This window comes from Strix aluco, chromosome 13, assembly GCF_031877795.1.
Source record: "Strix aluco isolate bStrAlu1 chromosome 13, bStrAlu1.hap1, whole genome shotgun sequence".
Lineage (NCBI taxonomy): Eukaryota > Metazoa > Chordata > Aves > Strigiformes > Strigidae > Strix > Strix aluco.
The window spans coordinates 5,184,597-5,201,365 of NC_133943.1; the positions used below are offsets into that span (position 1 = coordinate 5,184,597).

The 16,769-nt window shown below is 43.8% G+C and overlaps 1 protein-coding gene across 4 annotated transcripts; it reads left to right on the plus strand.

Annotated features, from left to right (window-relative positions):
- The first annotated feature begins 566 nt into the window (after window positions 1-566).
- Window positions 567-14,315, plus strand: MYOT (myotilin). Of its 4 annotated transcripts, none has more exons than XM_074838785.1 (10): window positions 572-669; window positions 2,403-3,005; window positions 5,138-5,288; window positions 7,770-7,871; window positions 9,925-9,974; window positions 10,544-10,676; window positions 11,796-12,003; window positions 12,476-12,641; window positions 13,157-13,290; window positions 13,720-14,315. In XM_074838785.1, the coding sequence occupies exons 2-10, from the start codon at window positions 2,569-2,571 to the stop codon at window positions 13,890-13,892; spliced, it is 1,554 nt and encodes a 517-aa protein (XP_074694886.1). In that variant the 5' UTR covers window positions 572-669; window positions 2,403-2,568; the 3' UTR covers window positions 13,893-14,315. The 4 variants fall into 4 exon arrangements, with proteins under 4 accessions (XP_074694888.1, XP_074694886.1, XP_074694889.1 ...); XM_074838786.1 differs by having other exon boundaries at window positions 651-787; XM_074838787.1 differs by lacking the exon at window positions 2,403-3,005 and having other exon boundaries at window positions 567-669.
- Window positions 14,316-16,769: the final 2,454 nt, after the last annotated feature.

Here is a 16,769-nt window from a genome sequence, read left to right on the forward strand (position 1 = left end):
TGCATCTTATAATCCAAATAAATATCTATAAATAATACACGTTTAAACAACATTTAACATTTAAACAATATCTGGCTTTCAAGTATCTGTTCCTTCAAGCACACAGCCTTAACAGTGGAAATAGAGTGTTGTTACTACAGAGGCAATAAGCTACAGTCACTTAGAAAATGAATTTAAAGAGGAATTTCATTGGGATAATGATGTGGGGTTTAGGAATGCTTAAGCATATTGCAGCAGTCCCTCCACGCCACTCCCTGAGGGCTGTTATGGGCAAAACCATTTTGCTTTTCTGTTCAATAGCTGCCGGGTTCCTCAGCCCTTCTCCTGGTGAAGGCAGGGACGCACCGGGGGGAAGGGGAAGCACCAGGCAGGCAGCAAGGCGGACAGGCAGGCTTTACCGCTGCCCACCCGGGTGATTTGCTGACCGTGGGCACCTGCCAAAACCCAGGCTTTGGCCCTTAAATGAAGTGTCCCCGCTGGTGGAGACTCTTATTCTGACAGTGGTGTGGGCAGGGACAGGCAGGGCCCGCGGTGTCATCTGCTGGCAGCACATTAAAGCCTCTGGTCTTATAACGCTACGCAGAGGCTACTATGACAGTCCGGGTCAGTGAATGACGGTCCCTTCCCAAAATACCGGTTAGAGCCCAGGTGACAACTCCTAGGCTGTAGGTAAGGTGCTGTGCTTGGGGTTTGTTCCACATCACTTTTGACTTCGAAGCTGGTTAGGGAGCTGGCATGAGAAATCGCAACGCGCTGGGTAATGCTGAGGTGAAAACGTACCTTTAAGGTGAGGAGGTGTCAAAGGTAACTTGGGAGGCAGCAAGGGGGGAAAAAAAAAAAAAAAGGAATAATTTTTTTAGAAAGCAAAGTGTCTCTATTATTACTGGTTTTGTCTTGTAAAGTCAAAAGTCTCTTTAGGTATTTTTTCCCCACCCAAATCAAGGTGGAATGATTTGAGGAAAATATAACATAGCCATTGCTGTGACAAGTGACTCTGTGCGTTGTACCTTGTTTGAGTGCAATATTCTAGAAAACGAAGTAAATGCTGGTTTCTGTAGTAGGTAACATGAATGAATCTGTACACAGGCAGTGATCAAAAAATGATACAAAAGCAAGATTCAACAAGTTTTCTGCACCAGTGAATGAGAACATAGTGTGGACGAGCTCCAAAAACTTGAGCCAGCTTCAAATTCCAAGAGCATGACAAGGGGAGAGTTAGGGAATTTTTACTAGAAAACCTCTGTTTACATACAGCTAATTTACAACTAATACTGATAATTACCTTTAGGAAATGAAAGCTTTGAGTCTTTAAAGCAAGACTGATGTCTTCAGTGGATCTCCCCCCATGGGAATTTATGACCTCGTGGAGCCCTTCTTCGGGCTCTCCGATGAGAGGAATACAATATACTGTGTATATATAGCAGCGAAACAGCTGATCTCAGTGGGGCAAGATTACAATTTTTTCCAGCACATGTAACTGTGTGGATTTATATGCTCATTTTTTTATTAGTAGCTTTAAGTTTATTTTGGGGGGTTATTTATTTATCCTGGAGCTGAAGTTGTTTGTCGGTTTTAACAAACTTGCTCAGTTCACTCTAATGAAAGTTTCCTGGGTTTTGAGTTGGTGGAAAGCCCGGGTTTTGATATCAAGGAACTGCAAAATAAATGCAGGACCTCTGAGTGGCTCAGCTTGCCCTACTTTATCCTGCAGCTACGTCATTCTGGCAATTATTAGCCTTAACAACAAATCTCAGGAAATCACTTCAAAGGGAGCAGCACAGTCCTTTGCATTCCAATTCCAAATCTCAACTGGATATAAAAAGCTCAGAATTCAAAAACTATCAGAGAAGAAATCAGGATACTTGAATTCAAAGGTTTAGTTCTAGGCTTAAAAGAAAGTGGAACCTGTTTCATCCTTCCCTGTAGTGTAAGGAATTTCTCAGCACCAATAGACAATTCTTGGAGTAATAGTACATCTAGTGTTTTGACAGGCACAAAACTGCAGGATCCAGAGATCTTTAGTTAAGATGATATGTGTCAAATTACCTTGTTTAGCAGTAGTAACCACGATTATCTGTAGACTTATGCAGGTGGTGGGTCGTCTCAGTAAAACAATTGCTATTTCTTTTAGAATTTACTGGGCTCTTGCAGGTAAAATAGCTATGGTAGCACTGCACCTGAGTTGTAGTACAGTGCGTGATGTGTTATTGTCATCTGAAATGTTTGTACGGTTCTGCAATAGTTCTAATCAATCCTAAATCTCCTTATTTTAAGCTCAAGCTTTAACTGTCAGCTGCCTGAACTTCACACTTTTTGGATTGTTAATGACTGCTCACGACACAGTATTTTTGTGATTCAAATGGTGATGTACGATTTATTTTATCTGTATTGTCTTCCTTAAGGGAAAATCCACACCAAGAAAGCCTCTATTCTGCAAGGCAAGGGTTCCATTCTATCCAGGAGCCCAGCCAAGAAAGCTTTCGTGGCCTACCACCTAGTTTTTACCAGCCACCTATCCAAAGCCAGTTATCACCAACAAAAACCCAGGACAGCCGTGAAACCTCTCCTATGAGTGTCCCTAATTTCCCATCCGTTTCCTCTATGTGCCAACCAACCATGTTTAACTACGAACGTCCAAAACACTTTATCCAGTCTAAGAATGTGTGTCAAGGGCAACAGCAGCCTCCAGGACCTGCAGCCTCTACAGAGTCAAGCAGACAAATCAAACAGTCCTCCATCCTAATACAGCCTCGTAACCCAAGCGGGCAGAAATTCTCCTCCTCGTCATCGCTGAGCTCTTCAATCACGCTCTCCTCGCCTTCCTGTAGTGCCCCTAAGGAATCCACATATCCCGTCACACCTGCATCTGCGCAATCTCCTGCTAGCTCATCATCTGGCCAACGGCTTATATCCATGCCTAACCAACCCCCCGCAGCATTCCTGTGCTCAGTGCTACCCTCGCAGCCCGACTATAACAGCCAAACTCCTTCTCCTATGGAACCTCAGTAAGTATATACAGGCTTCTAACCTCCCCTTGCTTTCCTCTGGCCTGGCCTCTCCCATGCACTGACCATCCCAAATCCAACCGTCCGGAGAAACACCAGCTTGGCTGAAGCCAATGGTACCACTCCCATTGGCTTCCGATGTTCGAGGCAGGACTCTGCATGAATCGGGTCAGGAGGCTGAGCGCTTGCCCTTGGTGTCTGTGTGGGAGAGACGGGTATCCACCAGGAATTAAGTGCACAGCAGTCACATCACGGGCTGCTGTGCAGGTTTTCTGGTGTCAGTTTGAACAGTTTAGTTTGATTTGATGGAAATCTCTCATTTAAGGGTATTCAGAAGACGGACACCCGTCTCAAATGAATTTCTCTCAACAAACATGGCTTATGAACAGGGAGGCAGGGGGGAAGGCAGTAGTATTTCCCACATATAAACAACTTCAGGATTCCTAGTAAATCTCAGCAGTATTTTCAGGTTCAACATCATGATGGGACTCTACGCTCACCTACAATACAGCTTTCATTAATCGTACATGCTAACAGAAAGGCAGCCACCTGAAAATTTTACCCCTTCAGACCAAAGACTAAATTCTTTCCTGAATATGTATTATATCATTTTACTTTTGGGCTGCAATCCAAATATCTCCCAAGGTCAGCGTGATCTCAAAAGGAGACGGGTCTGCCTTCTCACCAACTTGTATTCCTGCCAATATTAACTGGAGGTCCTGGGGAAAGTCAGTGTAGAATAGGCAACAAACACCCAACCGAAGAGATCAGAAAGGTGATAGGGGCAGGGGGGCTTGGGTATAAATTCAGGTTTAAGTGTCAGTTCGTATTCAGGAAATCTGAATGTTCCTGGAGTTTTTTTGAATGGCAGCATTGTGGGAAGACGAAAGGTAAGACGGAGTGGGCTAGCTGGGGCACTCAGGAATGTTTCTTAAAAGTACTGCAGGAGCACGTGTGGGTCAGGTATGCATCTGGAGTAACCACTGGGTTTTTTGTATGTAGTATGGGGTTATTTTCATAGCAAAGGGCTTTGGTGCCTCACTATGCTTTTCATGTATGCTACTCTTAAATGCAACTTCCTGTGAGTTGAGGAATTATTTTTCTGATCTTCCTACAAAAGGGCAAACAGGGACATGAGACGTATTAATCTGTTGGGCAAATTATTACAGTTTTTAAGTTATAACTTGGGCAATTTAAGTCCAAGCAGCCATGAGAATATGTAACAGAATTATAACCCTTCTACCCTATTCTAATCAGCAGAACAAATTCCCAAGTGACAGGAGGAAGAGGATTTTGAATAAAAATAATTGTTAAATACAACTGCAGCATTCGAGGTCCCACTGCATGTAATGAACTGGGTTAGATCCTGTCAGCACAGAGTGCTGTGACCTCTAGTAGACCTTCGCAACCCATTTTGAGGGATGCTCCTCTGTTCCTAGCACTTTTCAGAATCAGTTCTACTATCTAACTCCAAGACTTGATTGTGTCTCTTGACTGCGGGTTACAGGATCAGGCTATGCGGGGGGTTGCAGCAAGGGCTCCTAAAGACCCAGCCTAGCTTGGGGTAAGCCTGGCTATTGAACTTCTGGACAGAAATGCTGTATGAAGTAACTGTCTGGGACCAGGAAGAAGAGGGCAACTAATAAGCTATTTGTTCATACCTAATCAACTAGCTTGTGACCTTGCTGTAGATTTGCAGCACCCAGGGCCTTTTTAACAATTGAAATTGTAGAGGAATGCAGGTTTTGAGGGAGAACATGCTCCTGGACAGACTCGCGTTGCTCAGTGGAGTTAGTGGCTCCCTCAAAACACTGCTAGCCTTACTGCACACCTCTGGGTCAGGGCAGGGGCTGCTGCAGGATGCAGGGATGCTGAACAGCCACCCACAGCAACCGGCTGCAAGCATCGTGGGAGGACACTCAATGACTTGGCTAGACCATGATGCTTCCCCTAAAGTTTCTGATACTCAGTTATGCCACCTAGACTATCTATCTCCCAAATGCTTTATGGGTTCATTTGAATCACAGTTTCTAGGTAACAGGTTCCCATTTTTGTGTGTATTCTATGAAGCTGTAGCAAACAGTCAAGCAGGTCTACAGGAATAACTTTGTTTTCTCTTCCTGCATGAGTAGTTACTCACAACCAATGTATAACAAACAAGCTAGCATCAACTCTATGCAGAAGACATCAGACCAAGAAATTCGAGGAACAAAAGAGGCCCTCATTCAGGACTTGGAAAAGAAACTCCGATGCAAAGACAACCTTCTCCAGAATGGGAACCAGGTAAGGGAAACCTGCTGATTAAAGAACCAGTTTGCTCTGACTCCCAGTAGTGCAAGCAGGGATGCAGAGACTAGTTCTAGTGCCCCAGCTGCTGGCGCCCCCAAACTGAGCTGAAAGCAGAAAGAAATGCAGGAGCAACACTGCCCAAACACCTTTACTCAGAGCCTCAACAGATCCCAGCAAGAGTTCTTCAAGCCATTTATGAACAGAATATTCCTTCAGTGCGATGTGGCTGAATTTTTCCATTAGAAATGTAAAAAAAAAATCTCTTCCAGCAGTGACTCCATTTTTAATCATGGCTCAGGGCAGGTGTAAAAGTTGTGGTTCTGAAAGATTTACATCCAGTCTCTGCCATTTGCCAACACCCTCTTATTTTTGCTATTAGAACACAAATAGCTGTGCTGGTGGGCCAGCTCAGCCCTGAGAAGGCCCTTCCCAGTAGAGGAGCAGCACATGGCTAGTGCCTGATGAAAGCTGGCCTGGATGTGTGGCAAGAGTTGTAAATCTGTCTGCAGGCATCTGCTGTGGCAACCACATGTCTGCATCTCCTTTGACTTCAGTAAGGGAGGCATTGACTTCTGAAAGCCATCTGATGCAGCAAGACGGCTTTGAGCTGCTGTTGCCTTTCCCTCTTACCCCACCTTCTTGGCCAGTACACACACCATTCAAACTCTCTTTGAATTTATGCAATCAAATTAATAAGGCTAGGGTAAGGAGAAAGGGACATGTTTAGAGTCGTGGCACAAACCTGAACTCTCTGCTGGGGATCCTGCTGAACATCACATCCACAGACAACTAGAAACCCAAGGAGAATCCCTCAGTTCTCCAGACACGATTTCACCCTGGCTTTCAACGCTGGGGTTTATAAACCACCCCAAATCATTAGAAACTTGGAGAAGTACCAAAAATTGAAAGCTCATTCTAGACACCATCACCACACATGGTGATCACCACACTCTTTGATTTCTTTTTATATGAACAACAACAAATCAAAGAAATTACATGAGCCTTTATCATAAAGTTTGTCTCCTATAAGAAGGTCTCTTTAGTCTCAGCACCTACTTATTTATTCTGCAAAAGGACAAAATGCAATCTCCTTTACCAAGAAATCAAAATCTAGGAGAAAAAATTGCCTACCAGTAGGGAAGTACATTACAGCAAGCTACAGCAAGCAGGTCTCTGATGTGGGAATCTTCCTGCTGGCTGGACACAGACTAGTAAAAAAAAAAAAAAAAAAAGAGCCCACTGTTTATAGTTTTCATCTTCTTTCCCCTGAAGTAGAAAGGAGTTTTGCCATTACCATCAGTGGGAACAGGTTTGTGTCATATATATATATATAATTTTAAATATTGAAAGAAAAAATATATTAGGTCAAATCTAACTTAATGTGTCCCTAACAGGAATGCCCTATTTGCTGTAAGAAAGCTTGCCATTGCATGCCAGCTTTTCTTCCCATAGGAAACCAGGCTAAAAATAAGGCTTATGCAATCACCACTCTGTGTCCTCCTCCCCTTGTCCTCTAACAATGTCTAAACCAACTGGTCAATCTCAGCCACACTTGATACAGCTGTAACGACCTCAGGGATATGAAGCTCTCACAGGTTTTGCAAAAGGTCTCTCTTGCTCTTTTTCTAAAGAAAAGTCCCACAAGCCTCCCCAAACCTTTATCCAGGAGTAGCCACGCACGTTCTGTACACAGTGAAATTCAGTCAGAGCTTGTCCTCACATGACAAAATCCAAACCTAAGGTAAACTTTGTGGGAAAAGAAGTGTCAGGTGTTCTGGTGCTCAGGGGACTAACATACTCTTCTAAAGCAACCCGAACAACAGAACTTGAATTTAATTCTGCTCATAGTTATTTCCATGTGCTGCATCCGTATTGTAGGAACTTACTGTTACGTGACTGAAACGCCTTCTCGCCTCCTCCCGAGACAGCACACAGCATTTCGTAAGGCAGCTGTTGCACTGACATAAACTTCCATTGTGCTTTCAGGGGTACTGGTGCTCCTCTCTGTCTGTGTCTGCTTCTGGCGTGGCCCTTGCTTTTTTAGGAGTAGGGGACGCTAGCATCCATCATGCCTCTAGCTCCTGAAGTAAATCCACAGCTGAATGACTTGGGAAGTTTTCCCAGTGCTAACAGAAAGGTGCCCTGGGACTTACTCTGGCTTCTGAGATAATGCCATCAGTTACCCATAAATAATCCCAGCAGAGAAAGAGGAGGAGTGGAAGGCCACAGATGGCATTAGAGAGGCTTTGATGAACAGGCAGTTTAATCTTTATGCATTTCAGCACTGTATATATTGAGGCTGACTTCAGTAGGCATCACAGACTGCAAACCCTCTGGAACAGACGTGGTGTTTCTATTCAGCCACTGCTTTCATTGACAACACCCTGAATTTGTGGCATATTCATGTGCTCTTACAAGCTGCTCTGAAATAGTAAATGGACTTCTGACTAGAATTCCTCTCCACTCTGCTTTAAGCGATTAACTTATGAAGAAAGAATGGCTCGCAGGCTGCTCGGACCAGTAAATGCTGCATCTGTGTTGGAAACACAAAGTGAAGACAACATGCAGAACGCACAGGTAAACGGGGACCTGTCTCTAGAACAATGATTTCCTAGTGATTGTGCTGTGACCTGCTTGTACCTGAATAGGGCAGAGATGGGGATTATATGGTACCCATGCAGGGGAGGGGAGGGGATGGGGCAGCTCTCACTGGCACAGCTCTGTATAGTAGGGATTTGGGGTTTTTTTTTTGGGGGGGGGGGGGGGTGGTGGCAGAGGTGGGGAATTTAAGCACCATCCCCTTGCTGGGCCTTATCTGTAGGAATGACCTCTCCAGGGAGGAATTACAACAGCTGCTGCACAGCACGTTACACCCTGCCTGTGACGGGCAGGGAGCAGCACAGCGAGGGAGACAGGTACCCGCTCTCTAAGAGCCCCACTTCAGACTTGGCCAGGACAGCAAGATTTACACCTGTCACTGGAATAAGTGACATTGACTGCAAGAGGGCAGTGCCTTGGTGTGGGATCAGTTGGGTTTTAGCCCTTCCAAGGGCCTGCAACCATTAAGAGAAGGCAAAGCAGTTATTTTAGCAGCCCACATGCTGATAGACAAGAATCTATTATTACTGGCATTTTCAAAAGCATTTTAGTTGGAGACTGGCATCATTCGTTGGTTATTCAGGCCAGTTAAAAGCTCTCTTTGACACTTCTGTGATCAAAGGTAGTGGAAATGTCTGTGATGTGGCACTGGGTACCTGTGCAGCCAAAGAAAACATCCCTCCTGCTGCACGCACGCAGAGAGGCTGGCACACGCCTTCCCGAGCGCAGTTAGCAAAACTCTTCAATGCAAGCGACACTTAAGATCCCAGCAAGGGAGGAATATGCAATTGGAGCTATTTCTCCCCAACAATCACCTGACAACAAGAGGCAAGAAGGGAATGTTATGGATGTCAGAGAGCAAGGGAAGCCTCATCTTTTGCAGAGAACAAGGAAACATTCAGTCAAAACAGGATGACTGACAACTTTTCACTTGTGTGAAATGCTGCATAAAAAGGAGTATTGGAAGGAGAAATTGGCTTATGTTTGGGAGATCTTACTCCCACTATTCAGTCTTATTTTTAAATATCGTAGTCACTGATTCATTCAGCCTCCTGATTCCTCAGGAACTTAACTACACAGTCAGTCCTTATAATAGAGCATTAGAACTACCAGTAACTTCATCACTACAGCATCATCTCACAAGACAAATAGTAATTGTACAGCACTTGCAAATTGCTTGTATCTGCTCATTTACACTTTGGACTCAACATTGGGCTTGGTCCAGCAAAACCCTCATTCATGTAATGCTTTGCCTGAACTGAAGACTGCTTCTATACTTGAAGTCTAAACCCAGGCTTAAATGTTCCATAGGACTGGGCTACAGAGCACGGAACCAAGCATCCTAAAGGCTCAATGCAAACACCCCAGAAATTTCCATGCAGTGTTTCTTCTATCTGACCCCATTGCTAAAATGAGTCCCTGGTAATCAACTCTGCTTGCATTTTCCAAACATCCAAGTTCCTAGCAGGAATCAATCCTGGGTACTTTAGCAGATTTACTCATGTGATTATGGAGTTGTCAGTGAGCTTACTTGGTGCTGTGATCTAGAAAGAAAAATATTTTCCAGCTCAGCATGTGTCCATTGCTATTGGTACCATATTTAAGTGGGCACAATACAGTGTTCTTGCCAGCGATTCCACTTCTATTCCTGCTATAGGGAAGGACACTCTGTACTTAGCTCTCATTTTAGATACTGCCAGTAGCACTACACCCCTCTAACAAAGGTTACTGGCTGGCCAAAAGCCTTGCGTGCCAAACAGAACTGCTGCACCTATCACCTGTGTAGAGTGATGAGAAGTTGTGCCATTCTATTAATAGTCCTTGTCACTGTCATGGCAAAGCCTCGGGTGAAAACAGAGAATATTAGCTCCTGATGCAAGTTCCTTTATCTTCTCTTGTCCCAATGACTTCTGAAGTATTCAGTTTGCTTTTAAGCAGCAATCAGTATACAAACTTAAAATGGCTTCTCATTCAGTTCGTAGATAAAACTGTCTCTCTAATTTAACTCACCTCTCCTCTTTCTCTTTCCAAGCACCAGAATGCAGAAAACATCAGGCTGCAGGTTCCTACAACACACATAAGGTAACGCATAAACTTGTGCTGCGCTACTCTTCGAGACCTTATTTCAAACGTTTCCAGACAATGTTAGTTTTACTTCACTACTTACCACTTTTTTGAAAGTAGTAATTACTAAATTCATTCATTTCCTTTCAAGTAAACCACTACCATTTGCAGATGGTTGATGACAACTATGACCTTAACCCAGTCAATTCTAAGCATAACACTAGAGGTTTAAAGACTCCATGTACGCAGGGCAAATATGGTTTGTATTCTAGATTAATCTCCAGTCAAAGCAAGGTCCTACAATGTAAATGATGAAACATAGCATGATAAAAAAAGCATACATTGCTCTTGAAATTCTTTTGGATATCAGTCCAAAGATGAAGATTTCGTATGTTACGCTTCTGTGTTGAACAATTTGAGCAAGAGAAGTGGTTGATCAAAACCCATGTCTTACAGCTGAAAAACAAACCAGAACTGTAGCGTTGGATTCCTAAACATGCGGAGGGACTCCAGCTGCAATCAGTGCTTCGATGTCATTTGTGCTATGGTAACTTTTCCACAATTAATTGTTTCTATCCACTTTTTAGGAGCAGACCATCCTCAAGAGGAGATGAACGTGGACACGACTCAATCCAGGAAAAGTTTTTTCAGCCACGTTTTACACAAGTGCCTGAAGACATAATCATTGAGGAGGGACGATTCTGCAGGCTTGACTTCAAAGTAATACCAGCCTTTCACTTTCAGTTCCATTAGCTCTGTGGGGGGTGTGGTATGAAGAGAGGTCTCTGAGCTGCAGTGCCTTTGCACTTTAATAAGCCAGAGCACTAATGGCAGATGGTGCAGGGTTTCTCCAGGCAATGTAAACCAAAAAATAGGAGATAGCTAAATGTTTCAGCATTTTCCCTTGGAAAATGTAAATGGAATTAGCTCCATAAGAATGTGGTTAAAGCTAAATAGTGGTAAATATGGACCACCACAGAAGACTTTCTAGACCTCACTGGGAAAAAGGAATATTAAGGCCCTGCTGAAAAAAGGCATTTTGAGAGGGAACCTCGTACTTCATACTGGGATTCCACTGACTTCAGTGGACACATGGACGCACGTCCAGCAAGGCCTCTTCAGGACTAGCCTGACTTTAATGAGTCTTCTCTGAGGTAACTGTGCCCTTGCTGCAGCAGAATATCTGGCAAGAAAATGCCTTAATTGCAAACAAACAAAACACCAGAATGGCCTGAAACTGCATGGCAACTGTACCAGCCCTAGGGTAAGAAAGAACCTAGGTTTTCCACACATGCAACTTCACTGCTGATTGTGGTTTGGCTTGGTTTTTCCTAATCATTTCCAATCTCTTTCCTTAAGTAAACTCTTGCCAGACTTAGGCATGACCTTTAGACATCTTGCTGCAACTTGCTTAACTTCTGAATCTCATGGACAACCTGGAGCATGTCTGCAGGACAGTTTATTTACATAATCAAAACAGTGTGGATGTCAGCACTGCTGACAGTGCTAGCTGTGGGATTAAAAGGGTGAGTTCCCCCCCTCTGTGAACCCACAATGAGTATCTTTGGCCTAATCAAAACTACCTTACAAGATGGGAAAAACAGGGAGTTGCAGGAGCAGCATCTACTGTCTTGTAGCTAAAGCTCATCTTTCCATGGCATTTCACAAGCCTTCCTCTCTGTGCAGCAACACATTAATATTCAAAACTAGGCACAACTATAAAATTTTGCATCAGGATCATGATTTGATCATCTATCAGCATCAAACTCCCTATAGCATTGAAGGGCTTTTATTGTCTTAAAGCTGTTTAACTCTTCACTGCTTTCCTCTCCTTCACAGGTTAGTGGGCTGCCGACTCCAGATGTGATGTGGTATCAGAATGGAAGGATGGTTCATCAAGATCAGTTCCATAAAATGATAGTGTCAGAAAAGGGATTCCACTCATTTATTTTTGAAGCAGTCAAATCATCTGATGCAGGGACATATGAATGTGTGGCTGTCAACCGTGCAGGAGAATCGTCTTTCGCAGTAAAAGTGGAAGTAATTGGTAAGACCGAGAGCACTGATAATTGCCTGGTCACACATGGAAAATCTCAGTAATCTAATGCCTTCCTCTGTGTTTGGGACATAAAACAATTAAGAAGCAGAGGTAGACCTCCAGATACTCAGGTTCAAACGATAACAAACACCTTACCTTTTCCAAACTATTTTAAGACCTACATCTGGGATGCCACATTTCTTCAAAGCACTTCTAGCAGGATATTTAGATGTAGCGGGATGTCCAGAATTTGGGAGTTATTAATCTCCCAGGATTGATAATATATGTTGATTGACTCACCTCCTAAAGTGGATTGCGTCTACTATACCCTTATGCTCATGGGAATTGCCTATAGGCTAAGCAGTTGCAGTAAGAAATATGTGCCCTCCTGAATTTAGCATTCTGAAATCTTAAAAAACAAGCCTGATATTAGCATTCAATACCTACAGTAACTCCTCCTTATTTTTCCTCTTCAATTTAGCAAAAGAACACCACATGCCTCCAACTTTCATCTTCAAGCCACAAAGCAAAAAGGTTTTTGAAGGAGATACAGCCAGACTTGAATGTCAGATCTCTGCTATCCCAACACCTCGGATTTACTGGAAAAGAAACAACGAAATGGTACAATATAATACAGACCGAATAAGGTATCCTACTAATGAGCTGGCCGTTGGTGTGTTAGAAAACAATAACCAGTATTTGTTAAGTCAAAGTTGAGTTGGCTGGTTTCTAAAAGCAGCAAGCTGGAAAGTTAGATCTGCCCCTCAGTTATGATGTGGTGAACAGGACCACGTACTGGACAGGCACGATGCTCAGAGTCTTGTTTTGAGGGCACAGAGAGAAAACTGTGACCAGATGCCCCTCTGAATTCTAGCAGCAGTTACAAGGCCCAGCGAGAAGCATGGCTTTAGGACTGAAACCTGCAATGCCTTCATCATGCTCAGAGGCTATGGGGCTACAGAAGGGCCTTGATGCCACCCGAAGGGTATCATGATGTGAATCACACATGATGTGAATAACACAAATGCAGTGATTATGTCTAGTTTGCAGTGCCCTGCAAGAATCATTCTAGGGCTTTCTCAGTATGTAAACTGACTCTGATTTCAATGTCTTCTCTCCTTCCCCCTCCAAGCACTTACACATAAACACCTTCCTTTTTTAGCTTATTACATGACAATACTGGAAGGATTTGCCTCCTGATTCATAATGCAAACAAGAAAGATGCTGGTTGGTATACCGTATCTGCTGTCAACGGAGCAGGTGTGGCCACATGCCATGCCAGGCTGGAGGTTGCAAGTAAGTACCACATCACAGTGCCACAGCCACAGCTGAAGCTGCCACGGGCACTTGTCCTCAGAGCAGGCCCTCAAGAGTAACCTCATGCAGCTTCGACTGCTGGGAGGATTTCTTTCCAAACATACTGAACTAGACAAAAAGTAACTATCCTGGGAAAAACTCTTTTGTTTAGTAACAAGACACTGTGATGTGTCCTTTGTGCCTTGTCTACATCTGCTATCTGCACTGTTTAAAGATTACAATTTGATTAATACCAAGAAGGAGGGTGAATATAAATCTCCAGTGTCTGAGATATGGGTTTGTCTGTTAAATTCTTCCTAAGGGTGGTTTGCTAATTTATGTTGCAGGTAAAAAGCAATTGGGTTGCTCTACCATTGGTCTTCCCACACTCTGGGAAGACACTGAAAGAGGCTTTTTTCTCTCTTCCAGCACATGCAAACAAGCCCATTCCAGCCCCAAAGCAGTTACGGGTTCGACCAACTTTTAGCAAGTATTTGGCACTTAATGGAAGAGGACTGGATGTGAAACAAGCTTTCTCACCAGAAGGAGAGTTTCAGCGTTTGGCTGAGCAGTCTGGACTGTATGAAAGTGATGAACTTTAACTGAAAATGAAGAGGAAAACTCACACCTATAAGAGACAATTACAACATAGATGCAGATAACTGGTGATTGCTCTAGTTAGCAAAATACCTATCTACATATTTTTACTTTGACTCTTGCACATTCAGCTGTTCCCATTTTACTATGTTAGATTTTATTTATATGGTTTGGTGACTATAACCATTTACTGAGTATTGTATTTTAACTATAAAGCCCAAGAAAGCAGGCTAATTAGTTTTTACAAGCGTGGGTGGTTTTAGTTCCACCTGTGCTTGGTTACATGCTAAAGTAGATTGGTTTGTACTGCTTCTCTAATATCACTCCTGATAATATCAGAAGTCTGTACTGTCTGAATACTAAAACCAAATAGACTAGAGTGTTTTTATGAGAATAAATTAGAGGCAAATAAAATTTTAAATAACCAACATCAGCTGTGATTCTTCCTTGATCTGTTAAAACCAGCTTATGGGTGTCTGGCATCAGCTGTAGCCTGGCCAAGATGGATTCTTACCCTACTTAGTCTGCCCCTGGTCCCCACCCCTGTCTGCTCCCCCCACTATTTGTCATCTGATAGCTATAACCTATTTAGTGTAAACAAGGTGCTGACACACCCTTACCACTGAAACATGTCAGTGAGGCAACATCAATGTGTTTTCTCCTTGTACACTTGACCCAAAAGCTGCCCTGTATAATTTGAAGCGTTATGGTGACCATGTTTTCCCTCGTTGCTCCTTTAAGCAAGGAGTGGCTGTGACTTACCTGACTGTTGACTCTCAACAAGCTGTTTATTTGAATCATCTAAGTGATTTGCATGCTGCTATTCACAGCCACCTTGCTCAAAATAATAATAAATACCATGGAACCTGATTTTGCCAAACTCCAACAAACTTAATCTATGAAGATTTTGCAACTGGACTTGCTAAAGGAAAACTTGTGAGGGTGGAACTGGCTTAACTCCTCCCGGAGGGTGCACTGTAACCCTGCTGCTAGTCAGCAAACCCCACGAGCATCTTCCAGAACAGAAAAAACAACGTCTTGACTTCACACCTTATTCCATACCATTGACGTCGTGCTCAGGTTCCAAATACATTCTAAGGAATCACCACCCCTTTTTTTTTTTCAGGTTTCATAGATATCATTCCCTCAGTCTATGGGCCATCCTTCCAAAACATCTGCTGATGGCTCTCTAGCTGATGAATTAGTTTATGGATAGGGATTACAGAGTCTTGGTTGGTGCAATATTGCCGTCGGTGCACTGTTGTAGTGGCAATTGGCACCTGTTGTTCTTCAACCCTCAGCAATCCCACAACAGAAGGATCCTCTGAGAGACCAGGTAACACAGACAGCTGCTTAATTTCTTCTGTTTCCAAGGCAGCTATACTGAAAGTCCACCAATACACTTTGGGGTCCTTGAAGTACCCTCTCCTGAGATAATCTATGCCAAGAATACATGGGGCGCCTGCGCCAGTCACAATGGGGTGTTTTTCCCACTCTTCTCCACTTCGGCTCAACCTCCAATACAGTCAACTGTTGAGACCCCCCTGTCATTCCTGAAATACAAATGGGTTCTGCTCCTTTAAAATTTAACAGCATTATGGTGCATTGAGCACCAGTGTCCACTAGAGCCTTATACTGCTAGGGGTCAGACATGCCAGGCCATTGAATCCAATAAACTCGATTGTCCCTGTCCTCCACCTGGCTGGAGGCAGGTCCCCTCTAATGTTGGTCATAATAGCCACTGATGACAGATGGGTTGGTGTGGTGTGCATGGATTTCAGTCTCATCTTGATCACTTACTTCTTGTGAATATAAGTCAGAAGTTCTTCTCATAGGATCATGAGCAAAGTCAACCTTTCTGCTCTGTTTGGGCACTTGATTACTGGAAACCAGAGCGGCATTTCTCCTAAAAGAACCCTGTTTTGTACTTGTTCCTCCTTCCAACTCACATACCTGCTTCTATAGGAGGTAAGTAGGTTTTTCATCCCATTACTTCATGTCTTCTCCATAGTCACACAGGCGATGCCACAGCTTCCCCCATGGTGTGTACCAGTTTCCTCGAGTAGAGAAACAACTGCTCCTAATAGCCGAGATTCTAGTCCGTGCAGGTGGGGAGTAGGACATGTCCTCTTTAAATTGCTGGAAATCTTGAGATAATTTCTCCACAGCCGCGACAAGGGAGGAAGAGAGACTTTCTTCATATTGTCGTAGTCGGCGAGCCAGTTCATCCACAGTTGGTCCCTCTTCATCTCTCCAGTCCATTAGTGCTAATGCATTGGCATATGATGAGGGTGTGCTCCGTACAAACTTCCACCACATGGGACGGGTGCATTGGACTTCATCTGGATCTGTGGGTAGCTGGGCATTATCTGGGTCATAGTAAACCATTTCCTGCACAGCTAGCTCCCTCAAGTATTGAGTATCTCTCTCCATAGTGGTCCACTTACTTGGACGGCATACAAAATCTTCCTTGAAGGGATACCTCTCCCTCACACTTGACAGGAGTTGCCTCCAGAGACTGAGATTTTGTGTCTTCTTTCCAATGGCTTTGTCAATGCCCTCTTCCCTCGACAGGGATCCTAGCTGTCTTGCCTCCTTGCCCTCTAATTCCACGCTGCTGGCCCCGCTATCCCAGCACTGGAGCAGCCAGGTAACGAGTTGCTCACCTGGATGGCGACTGAAATCTTTTCGCATGTCTCGCAACTCACCCAGGGATAAGGATCGGGTGACTATCCCTGGCTCTGCCTCCTCCTCTTGTTCTCGTGATGGGCCTGGTTCATCATCACCCTGTACACTGCGAGGGGATTTTCTTGTGTATTTCTTCTTCTGTATGGGAGCAACTGACACTGTCATGGGTTGATCCTCTGGTTCAGCTGCAGCAC

Coding starts and splice junctions, on each gene's coding strand:
- MYOT (XM_074838785.1), top strand. CDS start 2,569: ATGAGTGTCCCTAATTTCCCATCCGTTTCCTCTATGTGCCAACCAACC. Junction 9,975..10,543: donor GTTCCTACAACACACATAAG/GTAACGCATAAA, acceptor TCCACTTTTTAG/GAGCAGACCATCCTCAAGAG. Junction 13,291..13,719: donor TGCCAGGCTGGAGGTTGCAA/GTAAGTACCACA, acceptor TCTCTCTTCCAG/CACATGCAAACAAGCCCATT.